Here is a 26,545-nt window from a genome sequence, read left to right on the forward strand (position 1 = left end):
TTAGCTCCCCATACTATTGATTTCCACTTTTTACTTTCTTAATCAATGTATTTTAAGTAATTATTGATTGTTCGTTTATTATAAGCAATTGTTGGATTATAAATATTTCACATTAATTAATTTTTTTCATTTATTCAATTGCAGATGCTTTCCTCTTTTATTGCGCATGCGCGCATCGTCTATATATTATGTATCATATCATTATGTAGATTTATATTTGAATATTTATGTCTTTGTTTTGATCTGTAAAATTAATATTCTTCTTCTGAGATAACTAAAAATGCCTCAGAGTCTTTACACGCTTAAAATGATCATTTGAGCATTACTTATTTTCTTAAAATAAATGATATATTGTCGTACACCGTCCAGGCCTAACAATATATTGGTCTATCAAATCATAGAAAACGGAATTTTGTTTTAAAAATATAATATCTAAGAAAGAATGTCATTTAATATAATTTAATAATACCTGAGAAGGAATTGAATTAATTAAAAATTAATGTGAAATATTTATAATCCAACAATTGCTAATAATAAAAGAACAATCAATAACTCCTTAAAATACATTGAATAAAGAGGAAAAAGTGGAAATCAATATTATGGGGGGTTAACTTAATAACAAATAATTGTTAAGTAAATAATAAATAAACAACAATCGAACAAATAATTTTAATGCTCAAATGATGAACAAACGACGAACAATAGACTAAAAAAGATTATAATTAATTAATCCGAAAAGAAATTTTTGTGGGGGGCCAAATTACGTTAGCTTTATATCAATGAATTTTTTTGTATATAAAACTTAACAAAGAAATGATAAAAAATTTAATGATAAAATTGTTTAAAATTCAGAAGAAATGAAAACGTTGTCCCGAAAAATGATTTTATACTTTATAAAATAACCATTATTCATTCATATTTATTTTTCTGATTTAATTATTATTATTCAATATTATACCTACCTTATCTTTTATCCTTTACATCGATTTCAGGAATATCAAACAGAACCTACATTTTATAACACAATATTACTACATATTACTACAATTATTATTTATAGCTAACTTTATATAATATGAGTAATTATAATGAGTCAAAGTTGGAGAAGTGGTTAGCCCAGTCGCCTCCGGTTCGAGAGTACCTCGGTTCGTGTATAGCATTGTACTGATTAATTTTTAATTAAATAAGTAATTATTCCAACAGAAAGTCATTTTTTTAGAAAATTTTGGTTATGAGAACCAAAAGCGACAAATAAGTAAGAGAGCGAGGAATATTTTATGTTATTTTAATTCCCACCCCTGGCAGAAGAATGATTTGTGACATAAGTAGGAAATTGGGACTAACATAATTAATTTTTTTTTTGTGAAATAATATGTTCTCCTATTACAAAATCTTATAAAATCTCATTTAACAAGAATAAATTGTACAACAAAAAAGCAAGCAAAATAAGTCAGTTTTTAATATTTTGTAATGGGCGAATATGTTATAAAAAAGTGGGATAAAATATATGACATGTTCTCCTGTTACAAAATTTCAAATTTTATTCTTAACGAGCGATTTTTTAATTTTATAAATACATATTTTTCTCCCATTAAAAAGATTCTTATTTTAGCATATGTTCTCTTATTAAAGAGTTTCATAGCAAAGTCCTATAGTCTTTGTTTCATAGCATAACCAAGATATATTTAATATTTTGTAACAGTAGAACATGATTTTAAAGAGTGAGATATATTTATGATTATTTAAATTCCCACCCCCTGACAGAATAGTGATTTATGACATACGTATAATTGACGTTATTTATAGCAAGAAGGCGAGTTATATAGATTATTTAAACTATAAAAAGAGTGGAAAATTTAAACATCAGGAAAAATCCATTAAATTTAATAACAGTAAAAATATTAACTACACCACGGTACGAACCAGCGCATCTTGAATTCATAGGCAAGTGCCCATACCCACACAGCCACCTGGCTTACTTTTAACACTATAATTAACTTAATACTTACCTTTACTAAATAATTCATTAATTGATAATTTTGTTCTGAACGATTTTTACTTATTCATAACGACAAAAAAATGTTTTAAATTTTCATGAAATTGAATTGGGTTTCTGCCTTTGATATTATATTTTTAAAACATTTGTTATTAAGTTAGCCCCCCTCCCCCCATAATATTGATTTCCACTTTTTCCTCTTTATTCAATGTATTTTAAAGAGTTATTGATTGTTCACGGGAAATAATTTTTTTTTTTAACTTTCGATACCGAAGTTACCGGATTTATTTATGTACGACATTTATGTAATTCGCTTTCGCCTATGCAGAGTTACTATCAACCAACGCCGTACATCTTTTCTGGTGCAGGGGTGAGACGCCAAGGGGTGTGACATTCATATCACCTATACTCACCTGTACCGCGCAAAGCTAACGATATGGTGCTATTTACCTTTAAATATAGTAGCATCTTTTTCAACATGATTCCAAATGGGCCATTTCACTCGAAAAATTTCAGTATGGGCTTGTGGTCTAATGCTATTAACAGAAAAGAACCTCTTTTCTACAGGGTATTTATTTCACTTTCAGCGGCATTCTTAAAGCGAATGTTTCATTGCAGATCACATTTTCTTTTAACATATTATTATTTACAGAACTTCTCATTCGTAGATTTTTTCGTCATTGTCAAAATCAGAGAAATCCATGAATATTGTACATAAAACGTCATATTACTATGACAAATTTAAATTGTAAAATATATTATTCTATTGTTAGTTTATTAATTATGATATTTTAAGGGTATCGGGTCGGGTTTTATGTAACGCAAAATCATTAAAAAATACCAAAATTTATTTTGAATTTAAAATCGAAATTTAGCTATAATTTATAAATAAATATGGTAAATGTATTTATTATTGCACGAATGTTTTACATAACATAAGGTAATTTTAATTTATACTCATTAAGCTTGATTTATTCTATTAGAGAGGTAACAAAAGTAGTACACGTGACAAATGGTATGAGTTCATCCATGGAGCTATTATAGAAAGGTGACGTTGTTACATTCCACAAATTCCACATGAAACGAATATTTGTAGTACCGATATGTCTACTACTTGACAAATGTGTATAGTATCAATACCTAAAACCGTAGGGTGATCGTTTGCACATGTGATGTTTGCACATTTGGACAGGTGATCGTTTGAACTTCACCTGTGCAATCTGAGTACCGCTGAGCTGATAGCTCAGCGGTACAAACAAAGCTGTTCCCAGCTTTGTTAGCAGTTTTACTACTAAAACCAGTAATTTTGATTGTTCGTTTGAGACTGCTGCTCGTGTGAATACCATTATATTAGTTCAATTAAAATGTGAAAAAATTCGATGAATAGTTAGAAAAATAACTATTTTTTACTTTTTAATTACACTAGAAAGGACCCTGCAATGTTAGGTAGGAAAGTGGCTTTCTAAACTTTCTAACCCAGTCATTTTGATCAAGAGCTCTCACGCCACAAAAATTTTTAACGAATAGTTTTTGAGCTACAGGCGATCAAAGCTACGAATATATTATAGTTTTAGTATATGACTAGAAGAATGGCTTTCTGTGAAACATTTTCAAACTATCCTCAAAATGGTCTTCAGATCGCTCTGATCAAAAACTCTCACGGCCCTAAAACATTTAACGAGTAGTTTTCGAAGCTACACATAGGTAGGTACATTATATATATAGTACTTATATGAGTAGGGAAACTGCTTTCTGTGAAATTTTTTTAAATCGTCTCTAAAATGTTCTTTTAACGAGTAGTTTTCGAGCTATGGGCGATCAAAGCTACACATATGTTATAGTACCTATATGACTAAGAAAATGGCTTGCTGTGAAACTTTTAAACCGCTCTCAAAATGTTCTTTGGATCGTTCTGATAAAAAGGTCTCACAGCCACAAAATTTTTTAACGGGTTATTTTCGAGCAACGGGCAATATAACTATAATGCATGTGTAGCTTTGATCGCCCGTAGCTCGTCTATATGTTCTCCCTCATTGATAAATTAAAAAGATTTATAGGATCTTTTTTTCTTAAAATCATCTAAGCAAAAAAATCCAATAGATCTCAACGACGCTGAGGTTACTACAAATTTAGCGTCTTAGGCTTCCCTAATAATAAAATATTGTATCCTATAAATTATTCTTTACTATAGATTAAATTATAGTGAATTGTTTTAAATGAATTATATTTTTTAGTATTTTAAATTTCCAACTGTCTTAGTGTTGTTGTTGTAATTATTTATAGAAGATTATATACATTATTGATATCGTATATTATTATTATATACATTTCATATAATCAAAGAAGAGGAACATTTTGAGTTACTTGGAATTAAAAAAAAAAACGTTTAAATACATAAAAATTTCGATTCATGAAAACAGTTTAAGTACATATAATGGAGCGTCCACAAACAGCAAGTGATAATTTAAGTATTAAAAGTGGTATACCTATAATATCAAAAGGAAAAAATGCTTCAAACACAAATTCAGAACCATCTTGTCGTTCAGCCATACCACGATTACAAACGCGAATGATACAACAGGTTACTTACTATATGTCTTGGGGTTATTATAATAAACATAAGACCTATAGGTCTCTTTCCCTGGTGGAAAAAATATTTGAAGTTTTAATAACTTCTTAGAATCTCTGAAAAAGTCTTAGGAACTCTAAATAAATCAGTAAGAGAAATATTAAGTTTTAATAACTCTTTCTCATCGTTTTTGAACTTTCTAATTTGGAGTTATCCAGACTTATTAAGCCCGAACAATCTTTTGAACTGTCTGAATTAGACATTCCAAAAACGTTCATAAATTCAGAGTTATTCAGGGTTCCTAAGACTTTTCAGAGTTTCTAAGACTTATAGGTAATAGATTTTGAGTCATTATAAACAAAGAGCAGATTCCAAAATTTTGAAATCCAGCTCGGAATTTATTGCATATTTTTTAAACCAAGTGTAGTTTAGTCCAATAGACGGGCAGACAATCGTAAATGGACTAATTAGGTGATTTTATGAAAACCTATACCAAAATTTTGTTCTTAGCATCAATATTTTTAAACGTTACAAACTTGGGATTAAAGTTAATATACCTTGATATATTTCATATATACATGGTATAAAAATGTATAAATAAAATAATAAAAAATAACTGGTTAAATTCTGAAGTTGGAAAAGTTATCGGTGTGGTCAAACTAATTTGATTGATTTTTTAATATTTCAGTTTGAGCAAACGAAGCAAAACAATTTACGTTCAAAAAGCTTTGATGAGGTAATTTAATTTGATTCATATTCCGGAAGGCCATCATAAAAAGGGTAGAGGATTTGAAGCCATTTGAATTAGCTAGTGTTCGATTGAAAAGCCTTTAAAAAGATATTCCGCGGTCAACTTTGCTGATCCCTATTGCTGTTATTGTAATTAGATCATTATCAGGGTTACTGTACTTGAAAAATTGACACCAGCGGCCTAAGTATGAACTTTAAAAGATCATCACCTGTATATCTACATGTTCCATTTTTGTTATATGATCCTTCTAGCTGATAGGTAATAATAACATTTAACATTAAAATAATGATCGCAAAGCCACGCATCAGTTGTTTGTTGATGGATAGATGTTTCGTTTCCTTAAGAGCTTTTCAATTGAATACAAAGGCTTAAAATTATCGTCTCTTTATGACATCGCTTCCAAAGCTATAAGTAACGAATGCAATTTAGTAAGTCAATTTTGAACAGAGAACTGCATCTAGAAGATTTGAAATGATGACAAATGGTAAGAGTCAATTAAAAAAACAAGTTTCGAATACCAATTTAGAAGACCATTTTGCAAGAGCAAAACGTTCTGGAGGTGCTGTTTCACGAGGATCAAGTCTACCAAGATATGCTTTAGGTAATAAATGTAGATTGTAGATTATTTTTGTTACAAAATTCTAATTATTAATCGGATTTTAACTGTTGATATATTTACACTTTTAAGATGCGCATAGACGACCAACTTCCACTAGCAAAAGTACTCCAAACGCTACATCTGCTTCTCCAAGTGAAACATGCATTCGACTAACGCAGCTCGACTTACGCACAACAACGTAAGAACTTAAAATAATCATTCAACATGTATTTGATTTGTGTCTAGATATTTACGGTAAAAAAATACTTCCAAAATATAAAATTAAATAGTTTTTTTTTAATGTTAAACAAAGAGAATGTGAGATGTAAAGCTATTTTTTTAGTATGTTATATGAGTCTTAGAGTTTCCTGCCCTTCTCTCCGCATATCTTAAAAATCCGAGTTCTCAAGGCTTAGCGCCTTTGAAGATTTAATTATTTGTCAAAAATAATCTTTATTTTTCATATCCATGTTTCGGAAGTTTTGAGCGAAACTCATTTTACATATAATAAATGAGAAGTCCTTCATTTCAAATAACGATTTTAAAATAATTTTTAGTGCTACGTCCATAGTACAGAGGAAAAAAAATTTACGTACTCCTCAAGTAGTTTCTCACTCAGCTTTCATTGCAAAAAAGAAAAAATTGGAACAACTTAAAACTGAGTTGCAGGCAAAACAGGTTAATAAACTTAAACTTCTTCTTGTTTGTATTTTTTTATATAAAACTTAATCCCTTTTCAGAAACAAGTTATGGAAGCTTATTCAAGTATCTTAGAGACTAAGAAATTAATTGAACAAAAAACTGGAAAAACAGTTGAAGTGGAAAACTTTGATTTAATGAAAATTGAAAAAGAAACTGAAAGAGAAAAACCTCAAATTGGTATTTTTTTGTTAAAAGCATTTCTTAATTGTTTAATAAAATTATCTTATTTTTAAGATAATGATTTCGTTCAACAAATGGAACAAAAGTTATCGCAAATTCCTGTCGCGTATCAAGCGGTATGTGAAAGTCTTTTAGAAAACAGATCAGATATAATTCATTGGCTTTCAATGCAACACGCCTGTAAGAATCACGTTGTTTCCAAACAACTCGATTTATATAAGAAAGAAACCGATAAATATCGACAATTAGTCTTAGAATGTGATACAGCACAACAAACAATTATATATGAATTGCTTGAAAGTTGGAAAGCTTTATGGGTATGGAAAGAAACTTGTATAAATGATCGATTTACAGAATTAGAAACCGAAAATCGTAACGTAAAAGATATGGTTAATAATTTAACATCTGAGTTGGACAAATTTCGATCTGCTAAAGCCGATTTAGAAAAAAAACTAATTGAAGCTGAAAGTAATTTAGTAATTATGAGAAAAAAAATTGAGGTAAGGCAGTCATAAAATATATTGGACAAGTGAAATCAAACAATTGACTGAGTTAATTGTTGAAATACCATGCATAGTCAGTGTTGATTTCTTTATCACATTACACATACAAACATGTGACACATACATAACTGATAATCAAGTATAGTACATATTATAAAATTTCCGCCTAATTGGCGCCCTCACGGGTAAACAGTGATGTTTACGAAAAAATGTTTCAAACAAAAGTTGTTTAATTTTTGATAAGGAACATTTATTACATTTAAACTTTTGTTCTATCTCTAACGGTTTACATGATGGGTCCTACGAACCAAAGACCCAATTGGCCTATGATGCGCATTAGGAATTTCACCTCACTTTTTACGTCCTGAGTACGCTGTAAAAATTTCAGCTCGATATCTTTTTTCATTTTTGAGTTATCGTGTCTACAGACGGACAGACAACCGGAAATGGACTAATTAGGTGATTTAATGAACACCTATGACAAAATTTTTTTCCTAGCATCATTATTTTTAAGCGTTACAAACTTGGGACTAAACTTAATATACTATGTATATTTCATATATACATGATATATAAATTAAAATTTAACAGCGCCCCACCAAAACTGACTTGAAGGTAAGGATAGTTGAAAATAGAATTGTAAGAATTTACGAAGGATGATGAAAACTTTAGAAATTATTTGTACGTGTAGGGGCCAGCTGATTTTTAGTAGAATCCTTGGCACTTCCCTTTACTTATAGATTACTGAATGCTTTTAAGTAGGGCATTATTAATTCCTATTTCATTTATTATTAAATTAAGATGCTTGATATTTGCAGGAAAAAGAAAAAGACTTAGAAAATATGGAAAATAAAACTAAATATATTGAAAAACAAACCATATGCAATTATGAAGCTAAATTGAAATTGCGAAAACAAAAACAAAAAGAAATGGAGTCAAAAATTAAAACTCTTGAACAAAAAGTAGAATCTTTAAATACAATTAACAGGTAAAATTTAAATTTTTGAATGAATTAAAATTTTTTTATTCGAAATCATTATTTAGAAAAATGGATGAAGAGCTTAAGAATAAAGGTACTTCATTTGATAGTAAAACGAAAGAACTAGTTAAATCTTCAAAGTTAAATGAAGCATTAGTAGCTAAATTGGAGAAAGAACGAATTGGTCTTGATATGAGGTAGATATTTTCTTTAAATAAATCTATGACTTAACGTCCAATGTTCACAGAATAATTTTTTCAACGGTGGTAGCTTCCAGATGTTACTGCTATTTACAGATGTTATTTTGAAATATTTCAGAAGATGATCAGTATCTAGTCATAAGACGATTTACTACCTTTTTAACTCCACCATAATCGTCATAATTATGTTTATAAAAAAATTTGCCTGTAGAATGAGTGTATTTCGCGATTTATCTCGGTGAAAATTTTAGTCGCAATACTTGCAAGTATTGTTCTCAGGTTAAATTTAGCCTCAACTTGGACAGAAATGCATTGAGGTCGCACCTAAATCTTGCGAAAAGACACATCTCCAGACTTGTACTTACGTTTTATCTCTGAATTTTTTCGAACAAGCAGAAGAAAATTTATCGGATTGGTCGGCAGATATCTGCCTTGCAGAACGATTTATCATCAAATTTGCCTCGCAGTACAAGTTTATGTTTAAAAGTTAACGCTTTTTTTCTTAAGAAAATTTCGACTACACCTACTTTGAACCTAGGAATTCTTCAGATGTCATGGATGGCCTCATAACCAAAGTATATCCCACTCGACGAGTCACTACACCCTAACCTAATCTGAATCCCTTGATTTAAAGTATCACGAGGCACGCTGGTCTGAAAGAACAGATTCTTTCAACTCTGTGTCCATGTCTTTTTGTATTAAAAATTTGAGTTTGAAAAACGTATATATTTCCCATTAGTAACTTAGCTCAAATTTACTTTGTACTTCATTATGTTAAATAAGCTTTCTTTTGAAGGTAATTTTGACTTAAATTTTTTATCTATGCTTTTAAATTATCGAATAATTATTTTATAGGATAAAAGATTTGCAACAATTACTTGATTCTCGTGAATTAGAGTATGAAAATAATTTAAAAGAATATAAAAGTTCCATACAAACATTTGAAAGTAAAATTATAACAATGCAGAAGGAAATCGATACCTACGAGAAAAAATATTCTGATGTACGTAACGAATTAGTTAAATTGCAAATGAAATGTCATCAGGATAATGAAATAATGAAAAAAAGAAAATTCGCTACTGAACCTGGTGGTAAATATTTTTCTTTACGATTTTAAACAGAAAAGAAGTTTTAGTCATTAAAAATATACTTCCTAGGACCAGGTATTAATACTCAAACTGAAATGGATATGTGGACAGAATTACAGGCAACAAGAGTAGCACTAAAAGCAGCTGAAGAGAAACTTCAACGTAATAATGAAGAGAGAGAAAGATTTTTACAAACTATTGAAAAAGCAGTTTCAGTTAGTTTTATATTATATTTTCGAACCAAATCTTTATGAATCTTAATGGTTTCTTAAATTAATAAATTATTAAAATTAAGTTATTAAAAAACAAATAGCATCATTTACTGCACTTTATCTAATCATGGTAATTTACATCTGTGAACAGATCGATTCAGTGTTGAATTATCATCATAGTAATTCCCAAAATTTAATTTTTTGACGTAGCACATGTAAACAAAGGATGTAAAAGTAATTTTGAAAACCTACGATAGATAATTGTGTTATATCAGATTTTTATTTCTAGGAAAAAGATCAACTATCGAGCGAAGGGTGGACAGCTAAATTGGTTTTAAAAGATGAAGAAATTGAAGGTTTAAAACATCAAATAGAAAAACTTTCAGATACGATTGTATACAGGTATTATATTTACGGAATTTTTTTAAAATCGAAAGCTGAACACATACAATAGCTAGTATAGTAAAGAAGTAGGTATCGATAAGTAGTTAACGATATATAGACCTTAACTTTCAACTGTTATATAATGCAAATTAATTTTTAGTCCAAATATTTGTGATTCAGGAATTTAAGGGCTGTTACTTTAAAGTATTTGTTTATTATTGCTTTTAGGTCTATCTAACCTCAAAGGTAGCAATGGACTGCCGAACGTCCTTAAACGAACAGGCGGAAAAAAAATAATGTAAACCTAGTATGGATACATTCCGGGAAATTGTAAAGCCGACGAGCTTGCTAGAAATGGCAAATTGCTGTCAGACACAAGCATCAATAGACATCCGGGAGTACCAAGTGCAAGTTGTTCCTCAAAGAGAGCATAAAGGCCAATCTTAGATGGAGGCAGGAACGTACTTGTGGTACTACAAGACAGATATGGCCTGAGTAAAATCGTAGGCGTACCGAAGACGCTGAACGTCTGGGCCTCACAGTGTATCATGACTATTGGAGGAGCTGTCACATTAAGGAAGAGGAAGAAATGTCTCATCTTCTCTGCCACTGCCCAGTTTTTGCCACGAGGATGTGGACTCACTTGAGACAGCCTTTCTTTGTCGACCTCTCCGACCTGAAATCCGTTGACGTCAAAGCACTTCTGCAGTCCTGCTGTTCTTAAACAGCTTCAAATGGTTCGTGGAGTAGATGAATCAACCCTTTTTTGGTATCACAACGAACCCTATGATCTAACTATATCTCACTCCAGGACAGACACTCTAACCTAACCTAACCTATTTGTTTATCACAATAGTAGACAATAGTATTTCATTCGCCATACTAACAAGGGATTAAAGGTAGGCGCTGAGTGAATTGTTATCAATAAGTAGCGCAGTTGTCACGCCAAAGAATAATAACACTGACGTGAGGTACATTAAAAAATGTCGAATTTTGCGTAGGTGAAATTGTCTTATTAATAATTAATGGTAGATATAATAGAGAATTTGCATGTTTTTTAATTTTATTTTCGAAAATTTACCAAAAATTACTAATTTTCTATAGAAACAACACGCCACTTAAATTCTACATTAAAATCGTAAAGCGCGATGAAAAGCTGATATTTTGCTATGTTATTTGGTATGCTCGCTGTAAAATTTGGTGTATCTTGTTGTTAGGCAGACGGGCGGGCAGACAACCGAAAGTGGACTAATTAGGTGATTTTATGAACACCTATACCAAATTTTTTTTCGTAGCATCAATATTTTTAAGCGTTACAAACTTGAAACTTAACTTAGTATACATTGATATATTTCATATATACATGGTATAAAAATTAAATATAATTTAGATAAATTATTCTCTCATTTATAAAATAAAAAAAATAATGCAATTTCTCTATTGCGTATGTGTACATATGAACTTTTTAACATGTAATAATAGTAATACGATAATTATTCAGTCGAGATTTAGCGGCCAAACAAGAAAAAAAAATTTCCGATTTGAAAAAAGCATTAGATTCCTTAGTGACCAATGAAGCTGCTGCTGCTGCCGCCGCTGCCACTACAGCTGCAAGTACGAATAAAAAAGAAACAGATCAAAATGTATGTTTTTTTCTAAAATATATTGGCTTCAACAAATGCTGCCGTTAACTCTTAAGTTATATTTTTTATTATAATTCTTAATTTTATCATATTATTTATAAAACAGTCATTGGAAATGAAAGCGAAATGGGAAAAAGAACATAAAAAGACACACGAATTGGAAGACAAGCTACGTGAATGTGAAGCTAAAATGGGACAAATGCATGCTAAAATTAAAGATTTGGAAAAAACGCTAAAAGTACGTGATGGTTTAATTGGAATTCTGAAATCGAAAAAAGATATGACACTGACTAAACATGATGAGTTGCAAATGTATGTTAATGATCTATTACTTCAATATAATGAGGTAAACAATTTTTTTTATCGTTTGAGTTATATATTACTTTCTCACTTTTAGACGTTTTCACCTCACGCCCGTTACAGAGGCATTAAAATGTTTCCATTAAACTTTGTTAGTTTTTGATGCCGGTTTCCCACTAAACGGACAGTTGAGTTTTTGTTACAGGCATATTTGTTTGCCCGCTTAGTGGAAAACCGGCATTATGAACACATGCATTAACCCTTAAATAGCGGATCACAATCAGTGTGATGTTGTATAAGAATGAATAAATATTTTGATTAAAATGTAAACAATATGTAAAGAATGTTAGTTTTTTACAATTTGTTAATATTCCTTTCTTAATTTCAAGTGAAAGGAGGGGATAAAATGATAGTGACCTCCAAAAAAAGTAGCACCAGATGACATGGCATTTCAAAAAATAGATTCTGGGCGCCATTTATGACAATAAAAAACTGATAGTGCTTGCAATCACACTTTAAAACCAATTCGAAAAGGAGGGAGGAATTTGGTTTACCAGGCTTTTGTCTAATAGTCCCGATTCACCCTGAAATATGTACAAAAAGAGAGATTATCAGAGTAGACTATATATGTGTTATTTGGAGGGATTCTAAAAATTGGTGTGAGTGGCGTCCACAACAGAGTCCCAACCCATTTTTCAGAAACTAGCCCGAAAAATTAGTAGTCTCAGTAAAAGTAATGAAATGGTATATATTTAACTCTTTTCTTTTAGTTAAATACAAAATATGAAGCGAAATCTACCAAAATTGATGATTTACGTACTTCAATTGAATGTAAAACAATGCAAATTGAACGTTTAGAAAAAACAGTAAAATCAATGGAAGATCTATGCCAAGAAACGAATAAAACAAACTTAGAATTGCAAGAAAGAATTAAATTTTATCAAAAACAATTTGAAGAATATCAAATGAGTGTTGCACGTCCAGCCGCGGATATGCAAGGTATTGAATATAATACAAAAACACCAGTCTACATACCACCCAATTATCATATTTGCTATAACAATAATCCAAATTGTTGTACCCAATGGATTGAAAAAAGCCTACAAAATATTGCAAACCACTGGTACCATAATAAAAATTTATCTTTGCTGGATAATATTTTACTAAGACAACAGTTTGTGACCCAAGTTAAAAATATTATTCAACGGGAGTTTATAAACCATTCGACACAAATACAAAGTAGTTTTAATGAAAACTGAGATATATAATAATAATAACAGTAAAATTTCTTTTAATCAAATAAAATTGTTACTGTATTTTGAGATGAAAATTTCCGCAAAACAATCTTATTTTGTTTGATTTTGTTTTCACTCTTACTATTGCAATATATGATGCTTTTCTTCTATTATTTATTATTATTTCTTCTATTCTATTTTAAGTTTTGTATAAATTAAGTTAGTTTTATAAACATTAAATGTAATCCTATTCCCAAAAAAGGTAAGATTTTCCTTCGGGTATAATTTTAAAAATTATGTTTAATCTTTCTTAAACGTTTTTTATTAATACATTTTCTTAATATTTAGGGACAGTTGGAATTTTTTACAAACCAACCGAAGGGAATTCTTACATTCTTGCATCACCACCACCTGTATAATTTTTATTTTTCGGAATCATCGAATATTATTTAATTTAAGATATTTGTTTTCTAATTTTTTATTGTGGCTTGTGTTATCTGTTTTTTGTAATATTGAAATAAATATAATTCATTTTTATTTTATTTTTTTTAAGAAAATATTTTCAGTACTTAAGTTAATTTTTTACGGTTTTATTCTGTATAAAAGTTTATTGAAATGAAGACAGTAAACCAAGCCGTGAAAGTTGAAACATCTGAGGATCATGGTCTATTTTTTAGTTATTCCGGCTAAGGAATCCTAAACTCGCACTTGAAACATAGCTAAGAACACACTTCATTATATTACTTTTCAAACGAAACAAAAAAATTAAATTCGGTTCATCCACAGATTCTAGTTTTTAATTTAAAACAGATTTGCAACTCCCTGTAAAATTTTTACTATTTTTGTTCTCTGAAGGTGCCTTTCTCCAGGTGGCTCTACACGTTATATTCGTGTAGGGCCATCTATTAGTTTTGATAATTTATCTATTTCAATGGTTGTTGGGGAAACAATATTTTAAATATTTTTAAATAAATAAACAATACGTCTTTCAAAATTTGTTTGAATGTCATTAAAATTCGTTAAATTTCTTTGTGTGTATTCTCAATTGATTGTCTTTATTAACATTTTGTGGATTATTTGAATAGTGGAATTATTTAAGTATTTTGGCCATTTTCATTGTGCCCCTGTTCATTAACTAACTAGTGTAATTTAGTCGTTTTAGGTGTGTTTATATTATTTTCCGATTTTTTTATGGCATGTACTGAGTTTATTTTAGCGATTAGGTCTTGTTAATCGTGTTGATTACATTTAGGTAGTGTTTAATTGTGATTTTAATTGACTGTTAACGAAATAAAATGGTTTTACATTGCATTTAACTTACATCAAACTAATAATTAATTGTTATTATTAATGTTAATATTAAAATGTTAATATATGCTATTTTATTTCAAATATTGCAATAAATTATTATTTTATTAATATTTGTTATTTTATTTAAAAAAACTTCACTTTATTTAATTAGAAGACAAATAAATACAAAAAAATTAAAAAAAAAAGATAAACTGAATAGAAATAGTACCTAATTCCCGCCATTTAAAAAAAATAATAGTTTATTGTAAGTGCCTTTCTCCAGGGGGCTTTTTGGACAACATTTCATGTACAGTAGAGTTTCCTATCTATTTATGTAATAAATTATAATCTGTGGGTTCATCCGTTTAGACGCTACGATGCCACAGAAAGACTCTCACACACACTTAGCCGTCAAACTTAGAACACCTCTTTTTTTTAGTTCGGTAGTAACAGTTCATATTCAGTAGAGTTGCCTATCCTTTTATGTAATAAATCTATAATCTATGATAGGCTAGCACGCACATAAAGCAATGCACACTGTACTCAAAAAACGTTTGTAATCTGTGATTTCACTTTTAAATTTTATTTCATTTTAATTAATTAACATACATATTTTCTTGACGAATTTCATTCAATATTGTGCATGATAAATAATTAAATAAGGTAAAAATTGATTATTATTTTTTATTCAACCAGCCAATTGTTTATTTTAGTGAGCGCTCACAATTGTTGATTTACATTTAAATTGGAGATATAATTATTATACGAATAGCAGATAAATACCACAATACTCAAATTAAAATATTTATCATTTATTAAATTTGTTTAAACTACAAGTTATTAAAAATTATGCGTCTTAACTATTTTTATATAACAATTAATAATGCACTTTCGTTCATTAAGTAGCGATTATTTTAAAAATATGAAATGAACATTGTACCCTTACCTCAACTTGCACGATGTGTATTTATTTGTATCTTACAAACACTTACTGATACCGAGTCGATAATGTGGTTTGAATTTTATTTCACAATACATATATAACTTGGAAGAACCAATTATACTTTTTAATGACACCAAATTTTCAATAAATTCTATGAAGAATCATTATCATCACTACTGCTATAATCCCCTACTAATGATAAACCACCTCCATGATTCGTCGTAGTTATTTTAGGTTGTAATTGAATCGAACTATCTACGTCTTTGTGTTGCGAAGATGTATTATCGTCGTTGATTGACTGTTCGGAAGTTGATGCTTTATTTATAGTGTTATCTACTTTTTTTATTTTCACCAGTCCAGAGTTTAAAACTTTTTTAGATGATAATCCACCAATACTTTTAAAAGACCAATTAGACAATTTATTTTCAACCTTAGGTTTGTCAATATTTTTTTGCATATCAGAATCATTCTCTTTGGATAACGATTTTATTTCTTTAGATAAAGGTTCTGGCATATCTTCAATAATTTCTTCTTCTACAACCAATTTTCGTTTATTTGAATTAGAAAATTTAATACTTCTAAAAATAGAAAAAAAAAAATTTTAATGCATGAGGGTGTTTAATGCAAGTTTACCAGGTAAGTTTAGTAAATGATATTTTGCAAAATTCGAGGTAATTTTCAGTATTACGTAACGTGTTTTATGAATGATTTTACATGCAGAAATCTTTATTTAAAAAAGGACAAGACTAAGTTATTAAATAGGTAATATTATCTGTTTTGTAGGGTTCTGTCATCTGATAAAAAATGGAACCTCTATACCTATAGGGTCATTCTAGTGTCTGTCTCTCGATCTGTCCGTCTGTTATGGTTAATTTTAACCAAAACTACTTAAAAAAAAATTGAAATTTAGAAAATTTACTTACAATGTATATATGGTCTAAGATCCCAGGGTCCCCAGAGCCTACTTATTTTCTGATGGCCAAAATATGTACAATATATGTAGTAGTATTAGTGTCTACAGTGACCGTATACACCCGTTAGCTTATTCCGACAGCCAATTCTCAGGTACCAGGCACGTAAAAATTGTACTCACTTTACTTACAGTCAGAGGACTGATTCTTGTAGGGAATATTGTAAAATATTTGAAATTAATACTGCCAGATACCTCCTATCGGCAGTATTTTTTGTCAGACACCTCTTGTCGGCAGTATTTATTGCCAGACACTTTAAATATCGAAAGCAAAAAACATTGAATCTTGGCAACCGCACAAAAACAATTCAACTCGATAATATATGTTTTAAAACAGTTTCCTACAAAATTGACCATTCGGAATCCCTCGGAAAAAACATCCAAAATTACCTTTTTCAGTTCTAAACATGCAATAAAGGTAGGATTTTCCACAATAGACTCGAAATAAAGTCAAATTAACATAATAGTTTCATTATCCAGTTCGCAACAAATTTGGGTCAGATTTACAATAAACTAAAAGATAATGTGATGAATTTATGAGTTTTTTACATTTTTATGCACACATGGAAGTTTTTAATAAAGAAAGCTGGATAAGTGTGGAGGATCATCCGGGGTACCTTTATACTGGGATGTACTTAAACCTTGAAAAATGTTGTTGTATACTTCTTCAACTTATTTTTAATAAAAAGTTTTTGTGATCTGTGAAGTGAAATTTTCTGTGGTGGATTTGAATGGCCAACACCTGCACTAAAGTTGCTAGGGTTTTCAGGAGACTAATAACTTCTTTCGTAAAAAATAAGGTTATCTACGGATGCGCGCATAATTTTGGTGATTGTGATTTTAAATCACTGATTTATAGATCCTAAATATAACTAAAGCAATATTTTCAAGTCTACCAAAATAAAAATCAAAAATGTGGTTTTTATCGAGGTTCGGTGTATGGATTCAAAAAAATGAAAAAAGATCTTACTTTATAAATTCTTCATCCATTTTTTGTAATCTTTCCTCACGCTCTCGGGCTGTTTCTCGGGTATCATATTGCTGCAACATAGAATCATAATCAATATTTTGATGCCTTCGATTTAAATCTTTTAATTCTTCTAGTGATTCTAATAATTCAATTTCATTTTTAGATTGTTCAGTACGATTTTCTAAAAGCTTCATTGGATTATTTGCTTCTTCATCTTTTAATTCATCTTCTTCTTTTTGAGCTTGCTCTTCAGCTAGTTTCAATGCCATAAAATTTCTCGTCGCACCAGCCTCTATTTCATAATCAGTATTTTTTGGATCAGTTTTAAAGGATATTTCTTGTAAACATCTAGTACATTTGATATAAAACCTATAAATTCGTATTCCTAAATAATCCTCGTTTTCTACGTCTTCTTTACGAGCATTGAATTTTTTACCCTTGTAAATATATTCGCCACAAGTTTTGCAACGCATATTAAATGGAGCCATTAATCGTACAGTATATTGTCGATTACGAGGTAATTTCATACGCGGTATTTTCGATGGATCAAAATCCGGAGGATAGTATTTCTAAAACGTAATCATCAATGTTAAGAATAGTATTTAATTATTTCAATTATCTGCAAAGATTTTAAAATACTTACATTTAATACTTTTCTTTCTGACATATTTTATAAAAATAAATAACAAAATCGATTAGACTAGATATTTAATTGAAGAGAAACGTTGTTTTGAAGTTTAAGGTTATGTTTTTTTTGTCAAATTTTCTTTATAACCTTCATGTTTGTTGACATAAATAAATCAAACATGCGCAATCACGGACCATAGATTTCATAGGTCATTCTTATATATTATCTTAAGGTCATGAGTCATGATCATAGAATAGTAAAACTTAATGGATGACATTATATCGCGTATTTCACAAAATCTCAACGCCAATCTATGTCAACCTACTTACCTACCTATGTCAAGGAGCCAAACAAATTTAATAACTTTTTACATTTGAGCTTCATCGAAAAGTTTGGTGGTGGTTAGACATTGATTAGTAGTCTAATTAAAACGTTAGACTCGAGAAACGATATTATATGCATTTTAATGGCGGATGATCTAATTATGCTAGCGGATAATCCCTACAAACTCCAAAAAGCTCTGGGCGCTTTGGCTCTATATTGCGATAGAAACTTTCTTGAAGTTAGCACATCCAAAACAAAAATTATGATTTTTAGACGTGGAGGTAAAATTAAAACGGGAACATCTTTCTCATACAAATCGAAACGGTTAGAAATAGTAAATAATATCAATTATCTAGGAGTGACTAAAAATATGGTTTCTAAAGCTAATGTGGCACTTCAAAATTTGAAAATTATTTTATCAAAATTTCAAGCCGACTCAAATGAGACTCATTTATACCTGTATGATTCCCTAATTTTGAATGTTCTCTTATATTGCTCAGAAATATGGACGCTTTCATACCCTGATATCATTTAACAAGTGCAAGTTAACTTTATAAAATCCTTGTTTGTACTAAATAAATCAACTCCAGGTTATATTATAAGATAGGAATTTAACTAAAATAGTCTGTGTACTTATGTTTTTCAAGAGATTTTTGTCCGTCTGTCCGCCCGTCATCACGATAACTCAAAAACAAAAATTAGGATCGAGCTTTGATATATGTGTAATAAAAATTTACTACAATTTTTTAAAATATGGTGAAATCCTGATACATTTCTAGTGCAGTATATGTCTAGTGCATCTTTTAAAATTTCATCCTCTGGTAAAGACACCACCTGTATTTTGTCGTTATTCTGTACTTATATAAAAAATTTACAAAAAAGAAAAAATGAAAATTTTCAAATATATTTTTAATGTAATATTAACACTTGTATAAACATTTATACTTATAGAACTAATTTACATTTTTTTTTTATAAATAACTGTATAATACTCCTAGCGATCGTACTTTCTATGGAGTAATATTTTGGAAATGGGTAGTGGATAGTGATAAATTCATTTATGTAATAAATAACGTAATACAAAATATTATAATTTAAATATATAATTTAACTTTTAATATGGCCTTGGTCCATTATCGTTCGATGAATTCCAATTAAACAATACTTGTAATACTTCATCCCAATTAGCCCACGACCATGGTATATGATTTACAGATACGCCGCGTCGTGCATATTCAACCTCCAATAACACCGAACCTAATTGCATAGCTGCTATGAAAAAGAAAACTAAAGCACCTGTTACACATATTTCATGAAGTAATCCACTTGAATGTAAACTGTCACCACAATAACGGCGAAAGAAATTACATACCATTAAGGCATATGGATTTGGTGCGCTGGAAATAGAAGTTTAAAAAATTAAATTTAGGATCAAGGGTGATATTCTGAAAAGCCATGCTACTTTTTTGTAAAATGTAATAAACTAAGATCTAATTTCAAAATTTTGAATTATGTAAGCCAGATGCAACGTTTAGACTTTCCAAAATTTGTAGGCGCTGATTACATCCTACAACCCCCACCTCCTGTCTACCTAGGATGCAAATAACCTTTCCAAAGAACACTTTGTGTCTCTTACATGTAAATTACATTTGCATGCGGTTTGTAAAAGTTCAATTTTAGACTAACGTTAAAGAGTTTTTAGCTGTGAGGTCATATATTTCCCTTCCTTTAGATGCTTATTATAATTTAATGTTTTCTATTGAAATGAGATTTTTGTCTTTTCATACTTTTATAATATATTTTTCATATGAAATATTTAGATAAAAGTGTTAAAAAGGATGCCAAAATATATTCCAAAAGGTGCTTCATTAACATTAACTCAATTTTTTTCTTCGGTAAATATTAAACTCTCCAGCTTAATAACCCTGATTTTTTGACATTAAAGTGAAGAAAGGGGGACTGATAACTTGAAACTCTGATGCAGTTTTCCCCCTGAGAATCCCCTACAAATTGATGAAATCAGCCGCCACTTTTATAACATCGTTCTGCCTAGTAAACAACCATATATACCGAATTTCATTTCACTTGATCAAAAGGAAACCGCTAGAGGTTATAAAACGGATTTAGCCGCCGAGTTATGACCAAGAGGAAACACTTTTGAAAAAAACAGTTCAGTAAGGGATGTTACAACCTAATTTTTTTTGAAAGATCCTGAGTGGTTCAACAGGCTATTCCACTCTCGTCCGTATTTATTGTTTATGTTTTTTATGCTCTTATGGAATTATAGTCGTATGATTTGCAAGACCGAGGATCGGTGCTTATCTAACAACAACGGCACAATGGTACCTAAAACATTTGTATATTAACAAATTTGTAATCAAAAATAGCATCTCGGTTAATAAATAGGAATTTTTAAAATACATTCAATTATAACGATTATTTAAATTATTTATTTATAAAAGTATTTTATTTAAAAAAAAATGTATCAACTAATTAAAAAAATTTTTGATTTAAAAAAATCTATCTTAATTATTAAAAATTTTGTTATTATAATTAACCGTAAGTAATATAATTTAGAAAAATAATTTTTTATTTTTGCTATTTTCTTTCGTGAAACATGCAGTAAAAAGTTAATGCAAAAATAAAATTGTCGTAACTTGGGACGCCATTTAAGCATTTCCATTAATAAAATTTTAAAAATTACCATGTGTCATTTATCTGAGAATTTTCTGTATTATTTAATCTATTTGTTGTTTTACTCGATACTTCACTGCATTCATAGTCTGAAACATCTGAACTTTCTGCTTCCATATTTTCACGTATATTTTGTAGCTGTTCGACTCCTACACCCAATCTAAAATAAAATTTTAAAATTATTTATTTTATAATGCTAACGAAAAATTATTTACATTTTGTTACTTACTCAGCTCTACTTTGACGCGTAGACCTAATTATTGCAGGACTCAATCGTTCGGGTAGTTCTAATCGACGTACAATTGGATCTGTATGTGATGGTGAGGGTCGTCTATTTGCTAGAGTACGTAGCGTTTCTGTAGGTGTTGCTGGTCGAGATATTGTTGCTATACTTGCGCGTCTACGGGTCATAAGTCTACTATTATTACTATTACTAGAACTATTACTACTATTTGATAAGACAGTCTTTGGTTGAGTTGATGTTTTTGGAGTTTCGGCACTCGTTGTTTCTTGTAACATTCTCCTAAAAATTTAAAATAGATCAATAAAATTTCTTTTTGTTTTCATTAACTTTGGCTTTTATGTAATTGTATGCTAAGATACAAGTAAAAATGATAGTTAAGTTTATTAAATTGAAGAAAGTCACGCTAATTTTGCTGGTATAAAATTTTATGTGTTTGAACTAAACAAAATTTACGCGTTTAAGATGTCGTTGCAGCTGCCATGAAGATTAAGCGACCATTGATTCGATTAAGATAGATAAAGAAAACTAATACATCTGGATAATACAGCCTGACTGGCTCTTATCCAGTTGACATTAGCGTAAACTACATGTTATATTAGCTGTTCCAGCCATACATTTTTATCTGATAAATGTGCGCGAAAATTTTTATTGGATGGCAAATTTACTAACGCATCAAAGCTGCTTCGTGCGCGGTTGCCAAAATACTTTTATAAGGATTTTGTATTTAGTGGTCTTTCGTTATATGCATATTAAAGAGAATAAAGCGGTAAAACACTCCTGTGAGTGCGATAACCACTTTTCATACCTATGGGACTTTTGACCAGACTATACCTTAAGAGTTTCTTAAGAAATTGAATGCAACTTAATAAGATTTTTTTTATAAGATGCACTGTTGGTTGGCATTTAATATTTACAAAAATTTATGTGTAATTTTGGTGCAGTAAAAACTTGGAAAAATGAAAAGAGATAAACTGAGGTGCATATTATTATGAATAGTTTTTTATTTTGCGTTCTTTAAATAATAGCATGTGTGATGGCATTTCGATATGATGTCAACAATTTTCACAAATACCGTACATTTAATTTAACATTATTAACGATGATGTAAAACCGTGATGGTATCATGATGGAATTAAATAAGGATTGCAATCTTTATCCTATAAGTAATCTGATGGCTAGGCGAGGTTTTGATTTGATCCTCTTTATTAAAAGTATCTCGAAAACATGGTTAATTTTCATAAACAATTATAATTTGATCATGTTACCAATTCTGATAACATAATCAGTATAGTATCGAAGGCTTAAAAAACTATAAAGCCCCGCCTTGCGATTGATCTAATAATAAACTACAGCAGTGCTTAAGTGTCAAATTATCATGCTAGGAAATACAACATCAAGTATTAAACCTATTTATAAAAAGTGAAAAAACAACTTAGTTAATTGTTAAAATTACCCTGCATATCCGTCAGAGCAAATGAAATATATCCATACAAATTGAATTAATGTTTTTTTATAGGAAAAATGACCGATTTTTGAATAAACATTTCAGTTTATTCTATTTTCGTTTTTAAATTATCGTGTTCAAAGACAGCCAGACGGGAATGGACTAATCATGTGATTTTATGAACACCTGTCCAAAAATTTTGTTGTACCATTATATTTCTAAACTTTGACTTTACAAACTTTAGACTAATTTTATATACTGATTGTATAAATACACGTTAGGGCAAGAACATATATATTAAGGATGTAAAATTAGTTTAGTGGAGAGTCGGTCGTTGCGTACTTTGTACTGCGCATCAGGTTGTCTTTTGTTTTCAATCAATTTAACAATTCAATTGTTTTCAATCACTTAGACAGCCTGAAGCGCAGTACAAGTACGCAACGACCGACGACAACACCCAGTCCAGATAGGCGCCTTGAACGAACACAAGCAGTGAGGGCACAAGTATCAAGCACAACAAACTTCACACACATAATCTCTGTCTCTCTTTCTTTGTTTTACACATTTATGTCCGTAAGTTCTTATGCAAATATCCCTAACGTGTATTTATACAACCGGTATACAGGGTATTAAAAACTTTTGTAAGTAAATACGGTGAGACTTATGTTACTAATTTGCGTGGAAAATTAATGTTTACGTGAATTAAAGTGGTATATTTTTGTAATATATCACAAACATCTACAATACAGGCAATATTTGAAGCCTACAAATTTACCTGATCGCAATATCAGAAATATCGTATGACCTGTGAAAATTCAAGATTTTTCACCAATTTCATAAAATTTAAACTTGATATTTTTTCATTCAAAATTTTGAAGTTATAATTTATAATTTTACCTTGTATATTGAAAGTGTCTTCGGGCTGTGTCTCGCTGCAACTTTACACTTTCTACGTATTTTAGCATTAATTTTACGGATTCATTTAGACGCCATTCTTGCTGCACGGCTCCAAAACATTGAGACATATTCCATGATTGTTTGGCTGCTTTTTTTAAAACATCAACCTACAAAAAAGATGTATGATAGTTAACATTTCATCAAGAAAGCTATGCACCTTGAAGCTTGCTTAGGATAGCTTGGTTAATCTTCGATATTTAGAGCAGTTACCTTTAACAATTAATTTGGTCAGTGGGATGTTTTTTTGGAATGATTGGAAGGTGATGGACTATGATTCACCGTGAGTTTTTGCGGATGAATTTCGCACATACGGAGAAGTGACTTAGTTTTAGTGCTCGGAACGAATTTTTCATTAGTGATTAAGAACTGTTTGAAGTTAAAAGTATTATTTTACGAAATGAAGTCCAAAAAGTTATCATATTTTTCATAAAAGCGTTCTCCGTTAAAGATAAATTCACTGTCGGTACATGTCGATATAAAGGCGCATGCAGAATGTAAATACAGAAATATCATATATTTTTGATGTTGGTGTAGGGAAGGCTACTTCATAATCCCACAAGAAAATAACTTTAAAATAATTATTTATGAATTTGATCATCGCGAAATCCACAGGGTCTTATTTGGATACTTTACAAATCGATACAACCAAGGCATGTTTCTAATCAACAACTTATAATAAAGACACAATTTTTTAAAATGTATATCAATTTATGTTCTAGTCTTTCACATGTATAGAGTTTATTTACATTCTCTATGCGAGGTTGAAACAGATTTTAGTTCTCTGTATTTCTCCTGGCTACTTTGCAGATTTATCTTCTGCGAATCGTATTGAAACGTGTCGCTCGAATGGCATTGCAACGTGTCGCTGATGTTCGAAATCGTCAAAATTAATGTACATCTTCAAACGGTGTTGTTTTCAGTATCCGGATTACTTAATTGGATTAATACAGTAACAGTGCAATTAATAAACAGAGGCTAAACATATTGTATTGTTAACTGGAAAGATTTAGAAGTGGTCCTTTTATTATTATTTTCTAAGAGGAAAAACATTTTTTTGAGGTCTGAAATCGACACAAGAACTAATTTTAAGCAAAAAAAAAAAAAAAAAACCAGCACATCACTTTTAACCCCTATTTCAACCCCTTACTCTACTTTATCATATGCATGTGTTATAAAATCCGCATCCAAATCCGTTGCGTAATTTTAAAGATCTAAGCATACATAGGGTTTAGGGATAGGCAGGCGGGAGCGACTTTGTTTTATACTATGTATTGATAAGATAAATTACTCTAGCAGGAAATAAGAACCCATTATACATGTTTACATACTTACTTGTGTTATAAGACTTGTGACTAGTTCTGTTCGTTCAGCATCTATGCATAATGGATTAAGTTTATGAATGGCTGCCATTAACTGTTCTACTTCACTTAATAAATTTTTTTCTGCTTGATCCCGGAACTTTTGTAATCGCTCTCTTCGAGTGGTTAATGTTGTGCCATCGGTCATAAACGCAAGCGATAACGCCATAAATTTTCTTTCTATTTCATCTTGCTCGCATAAATCTTCTCTGTAAATAGTAAATAATTACAAAGTACTGATCGTTTGAAAGCGATTTTAGTTTAATACATACTTTGATTCCTCCTCAGGTTTTGTTAATAAATTTAAATCTTCTAGTAAAGTATCTGGAATACTTGGAAATGATTCTATTTGTTCAGGTTCTTCATGTGATCTTTCTGATTTACTTCTCCGTCGGAGAGCATCCTAAAATAATGAGAAATTTTAATCAGATTGTTTTAGACATTCCAATTTTATGGGATTAAGAAGATAAATAAAATATTATGATGATATTATAGATTTTAATTTAATGCCATATACTTTCATAAGTGCCTAACTTTCTAGAATGGCTGCATCTAGCTGATGTGATCAATCAGTATTGCTAAGTTAGTTTCGGTATCTCATATATCTTTAAGAAAAAAATAGATTATCGAAAGATGGGCTGCCAGTATTAAGTCAGGGCTCGCAAGCGCACGGTTCGTTTTGACGCAGCAAATTATTTGTATTTGTTAATATTTTTGGGGTAATTTTTTCTTTCCGTGGTCTGACTTTACATTAATTTGTTAATGCAGGGCTGAATTTAAACAAAACGCCATCCTTGGACAATTGCAAAAGATGCCGCCCTAAGTTTCTTCAGCAAGTTTTAATACAATAAAATATATACTGTTTGAACTGAATAGAAAAATTTCACGTAAATCTTTTTTATCGATGCTATTATGCTTAAGAATTCGTCATTATTTCAGAAAGCGAATGAATCAGGATTTAAAAATTATATGCTTGTTTGAGAAAATTTTTGTGAAATTCGAAAGTATAAAATTTTTCAACATCGTCAACATTTTTTGTCATGTTTAAGATCAAATTCACATGTACGTAAAAATACTATGACGGTAAATTTGCCGCCTCGAAGATTTGTGCGACTAAGGCCATGGCCCACGTGTCCAATATATAAAACCAAGCCTGTTAATTATAATATTTAACTCACTTCATGATTAATATAATTTTATTATAAAATAAATATGTTTATAATAATTTTCTAATTATAATAATACAATTTATTTACAATCGTTTATTTATTATCTTTCTAAGTTGAATATTTAGAGGAAGATTTACGTTTAATGTTCTAAATTAAAAATTTGTAGTTGTAGAAAATCAACTTTAATACAAATTTATAACTCAAATACTATATG

General features: G+C 29.9%; 3 protein-coding genes across 3 annotated transcripts in view; 1 reads left to right on the forward strand and 2 right to left on the reverse strand.

Annotated features, from left to right (window-relative positions):
- Nucleotides 1-4,344: 4,344 nt before the first annotated feature.
- On the forward strand, nucleotides 4,345-13,772 carry LOC123292699 (myosin-13-like). Its single transcript, XM_044873413.1, has 16 exons — nucleotides 4,345-4,577; nucleotides 5,254-5,301; nucleotides 5,764-5,917; nucleotides 6,005-6,113; nucleotides 6,472-6,592; nucleotides 6,655-6,793; nucleotides 6,851-7,296; nucleotides 8,118-8,287; nucleotides 8,344-8,475; nucleotides 9,334-9,569; nucleotides 9,636-9,781; nucleotides 10,068-10,180; nucleotides 11,664-11,805; nucleotides 11,912-12,151; nucleotides 12,876-13,104; nucleotides 13,689-13,772. Exons 1-16 carry the CDS (start codon nucleotides 4,431-4,433, stop codon nucleotides 13,757-13,759), a joined length of 2,643 nt encoding a protein of 880 aa, XP_044729348.1. The 5' UTR covers nucleotides 4,345-4,430; the 3' UTR covers nucleotides 13,760-13,772.
- Nucleotides 13,773-15,488: 1,716 nt separating this feature from the next.
- On the reverse strand, nucleotides 15,489-18,278 carry LOC123293159 (splicing factor YJU2-like). Its single transcript, XM_044873881.1, has 3 exons — nucleotides 18,157-18,278; nucleotides 17,514-18,082; nucleotides 15,489-16,151 (listed from the first exon to the last, which is right to left on the reverse strand). Exons 1-3 carry the CDS (start codon nucleotides 18,178-18,180, stop codon nucleotides 15,725-15,727), a joined length of 1,020 nt encoding a protein of 339 aa, XP_044729816.1. The 5' UTR covers nucleotides 18,181-18,278; the 3' UTR covers nucleotides 15,489-15,724.
- Nucleotides 18,279-19,552: 1,274 nt separating this feature from the next.
- Nucleotides 19,553-26,545, reverse strand: part of LOC123293161 — a 70,155-nt gene continuing 63,162 nt past the window's right edge. The window contains exons 14-19 of the mRNA XM_044873886.1: nucleotides 25,435-25,565; nucleotides 25,137-25,371; nucleotides 23,745-23,911; nucleotides 21,389-21,682; nucleotides 21,170-21,319; nucleotides 19,553-19,862 (exon numbers count right to left, since the gene is read on the reverse strand). Coding sequence (XP_044729821.1) covers nucleotides 19,580-19,862; nucleotides 21,170-21,319; nucleotides 21,389-21,682; nucleotides 23,745-23,911; nucleotides 25,137-25,371; nucleotides 25,435-25,565 — 1,260 coding nt within the window. The 3' untranslated portion in view covers nucleotides 19,553-19,579. The remainder of the gene's footprint in view (nucleotides 19,863-21,169; nucleotides 21,320-21,388; nucleotides 21,683-23,744; nucleotides 23,912-25,136; nucleotides 25,372-25,434; nucleotides 25,566-26,545) is intronic.

The sequence above is a fragment of the Chrysoperla carnea genome, chromosome 2, assembly GCF_905475395.1.
Source record: "Chrysoperla carnea chromosome 2, inChrCarn1.1, whole genome shotgun sequence".
NCBI lineage: Eukaryota > Metazoa > Arthropoda > Insecta > Neuroptera > Chrysopidae > Chrysoperla > Chrysoperla carnea.

Coding starts and splice junctions, on each gene's coding strand:
- LOC123292699 (XM_044873413.1), top strand. CDS start 4,431: ATGGAGCGTCCACAAACAGCAAGTGATAATTTAAGTATTAAAAGTGGT. Junction 5,918..6,004: donor TCTACCAAGATATGCTTTAG/GTAATAAATGTA, acceptor TACACTTTTAAG/ATGCGCATAGACGACCAACT. Junction 8,476..9,333: donor CGAATTGGTCTTGATATGAG/GTAGATATTTTC, acceptor ATTATTTTATAG/GATAAAAGATTTGCAACAAT.
- LOC123293159 (XM_044873881.1), bottom strand. CDS start 18,180: ATGTCAGAAAGAAAAGTATTAAAT. Junction 18,083..18,156: donor CAGAAAGAAAAGTATTAAAT/GTAAGTATTTTA, acceptor ATTACGTTTTAG/AAATACTATCCTCCGGATTT. Junction 16,152..17,513: donor ATGGATGAAGAATTTATAAA/GTAAGATCTTTT, acceptor TTCTATTTTTAG/AAGTATTAAATTTTCTAATT.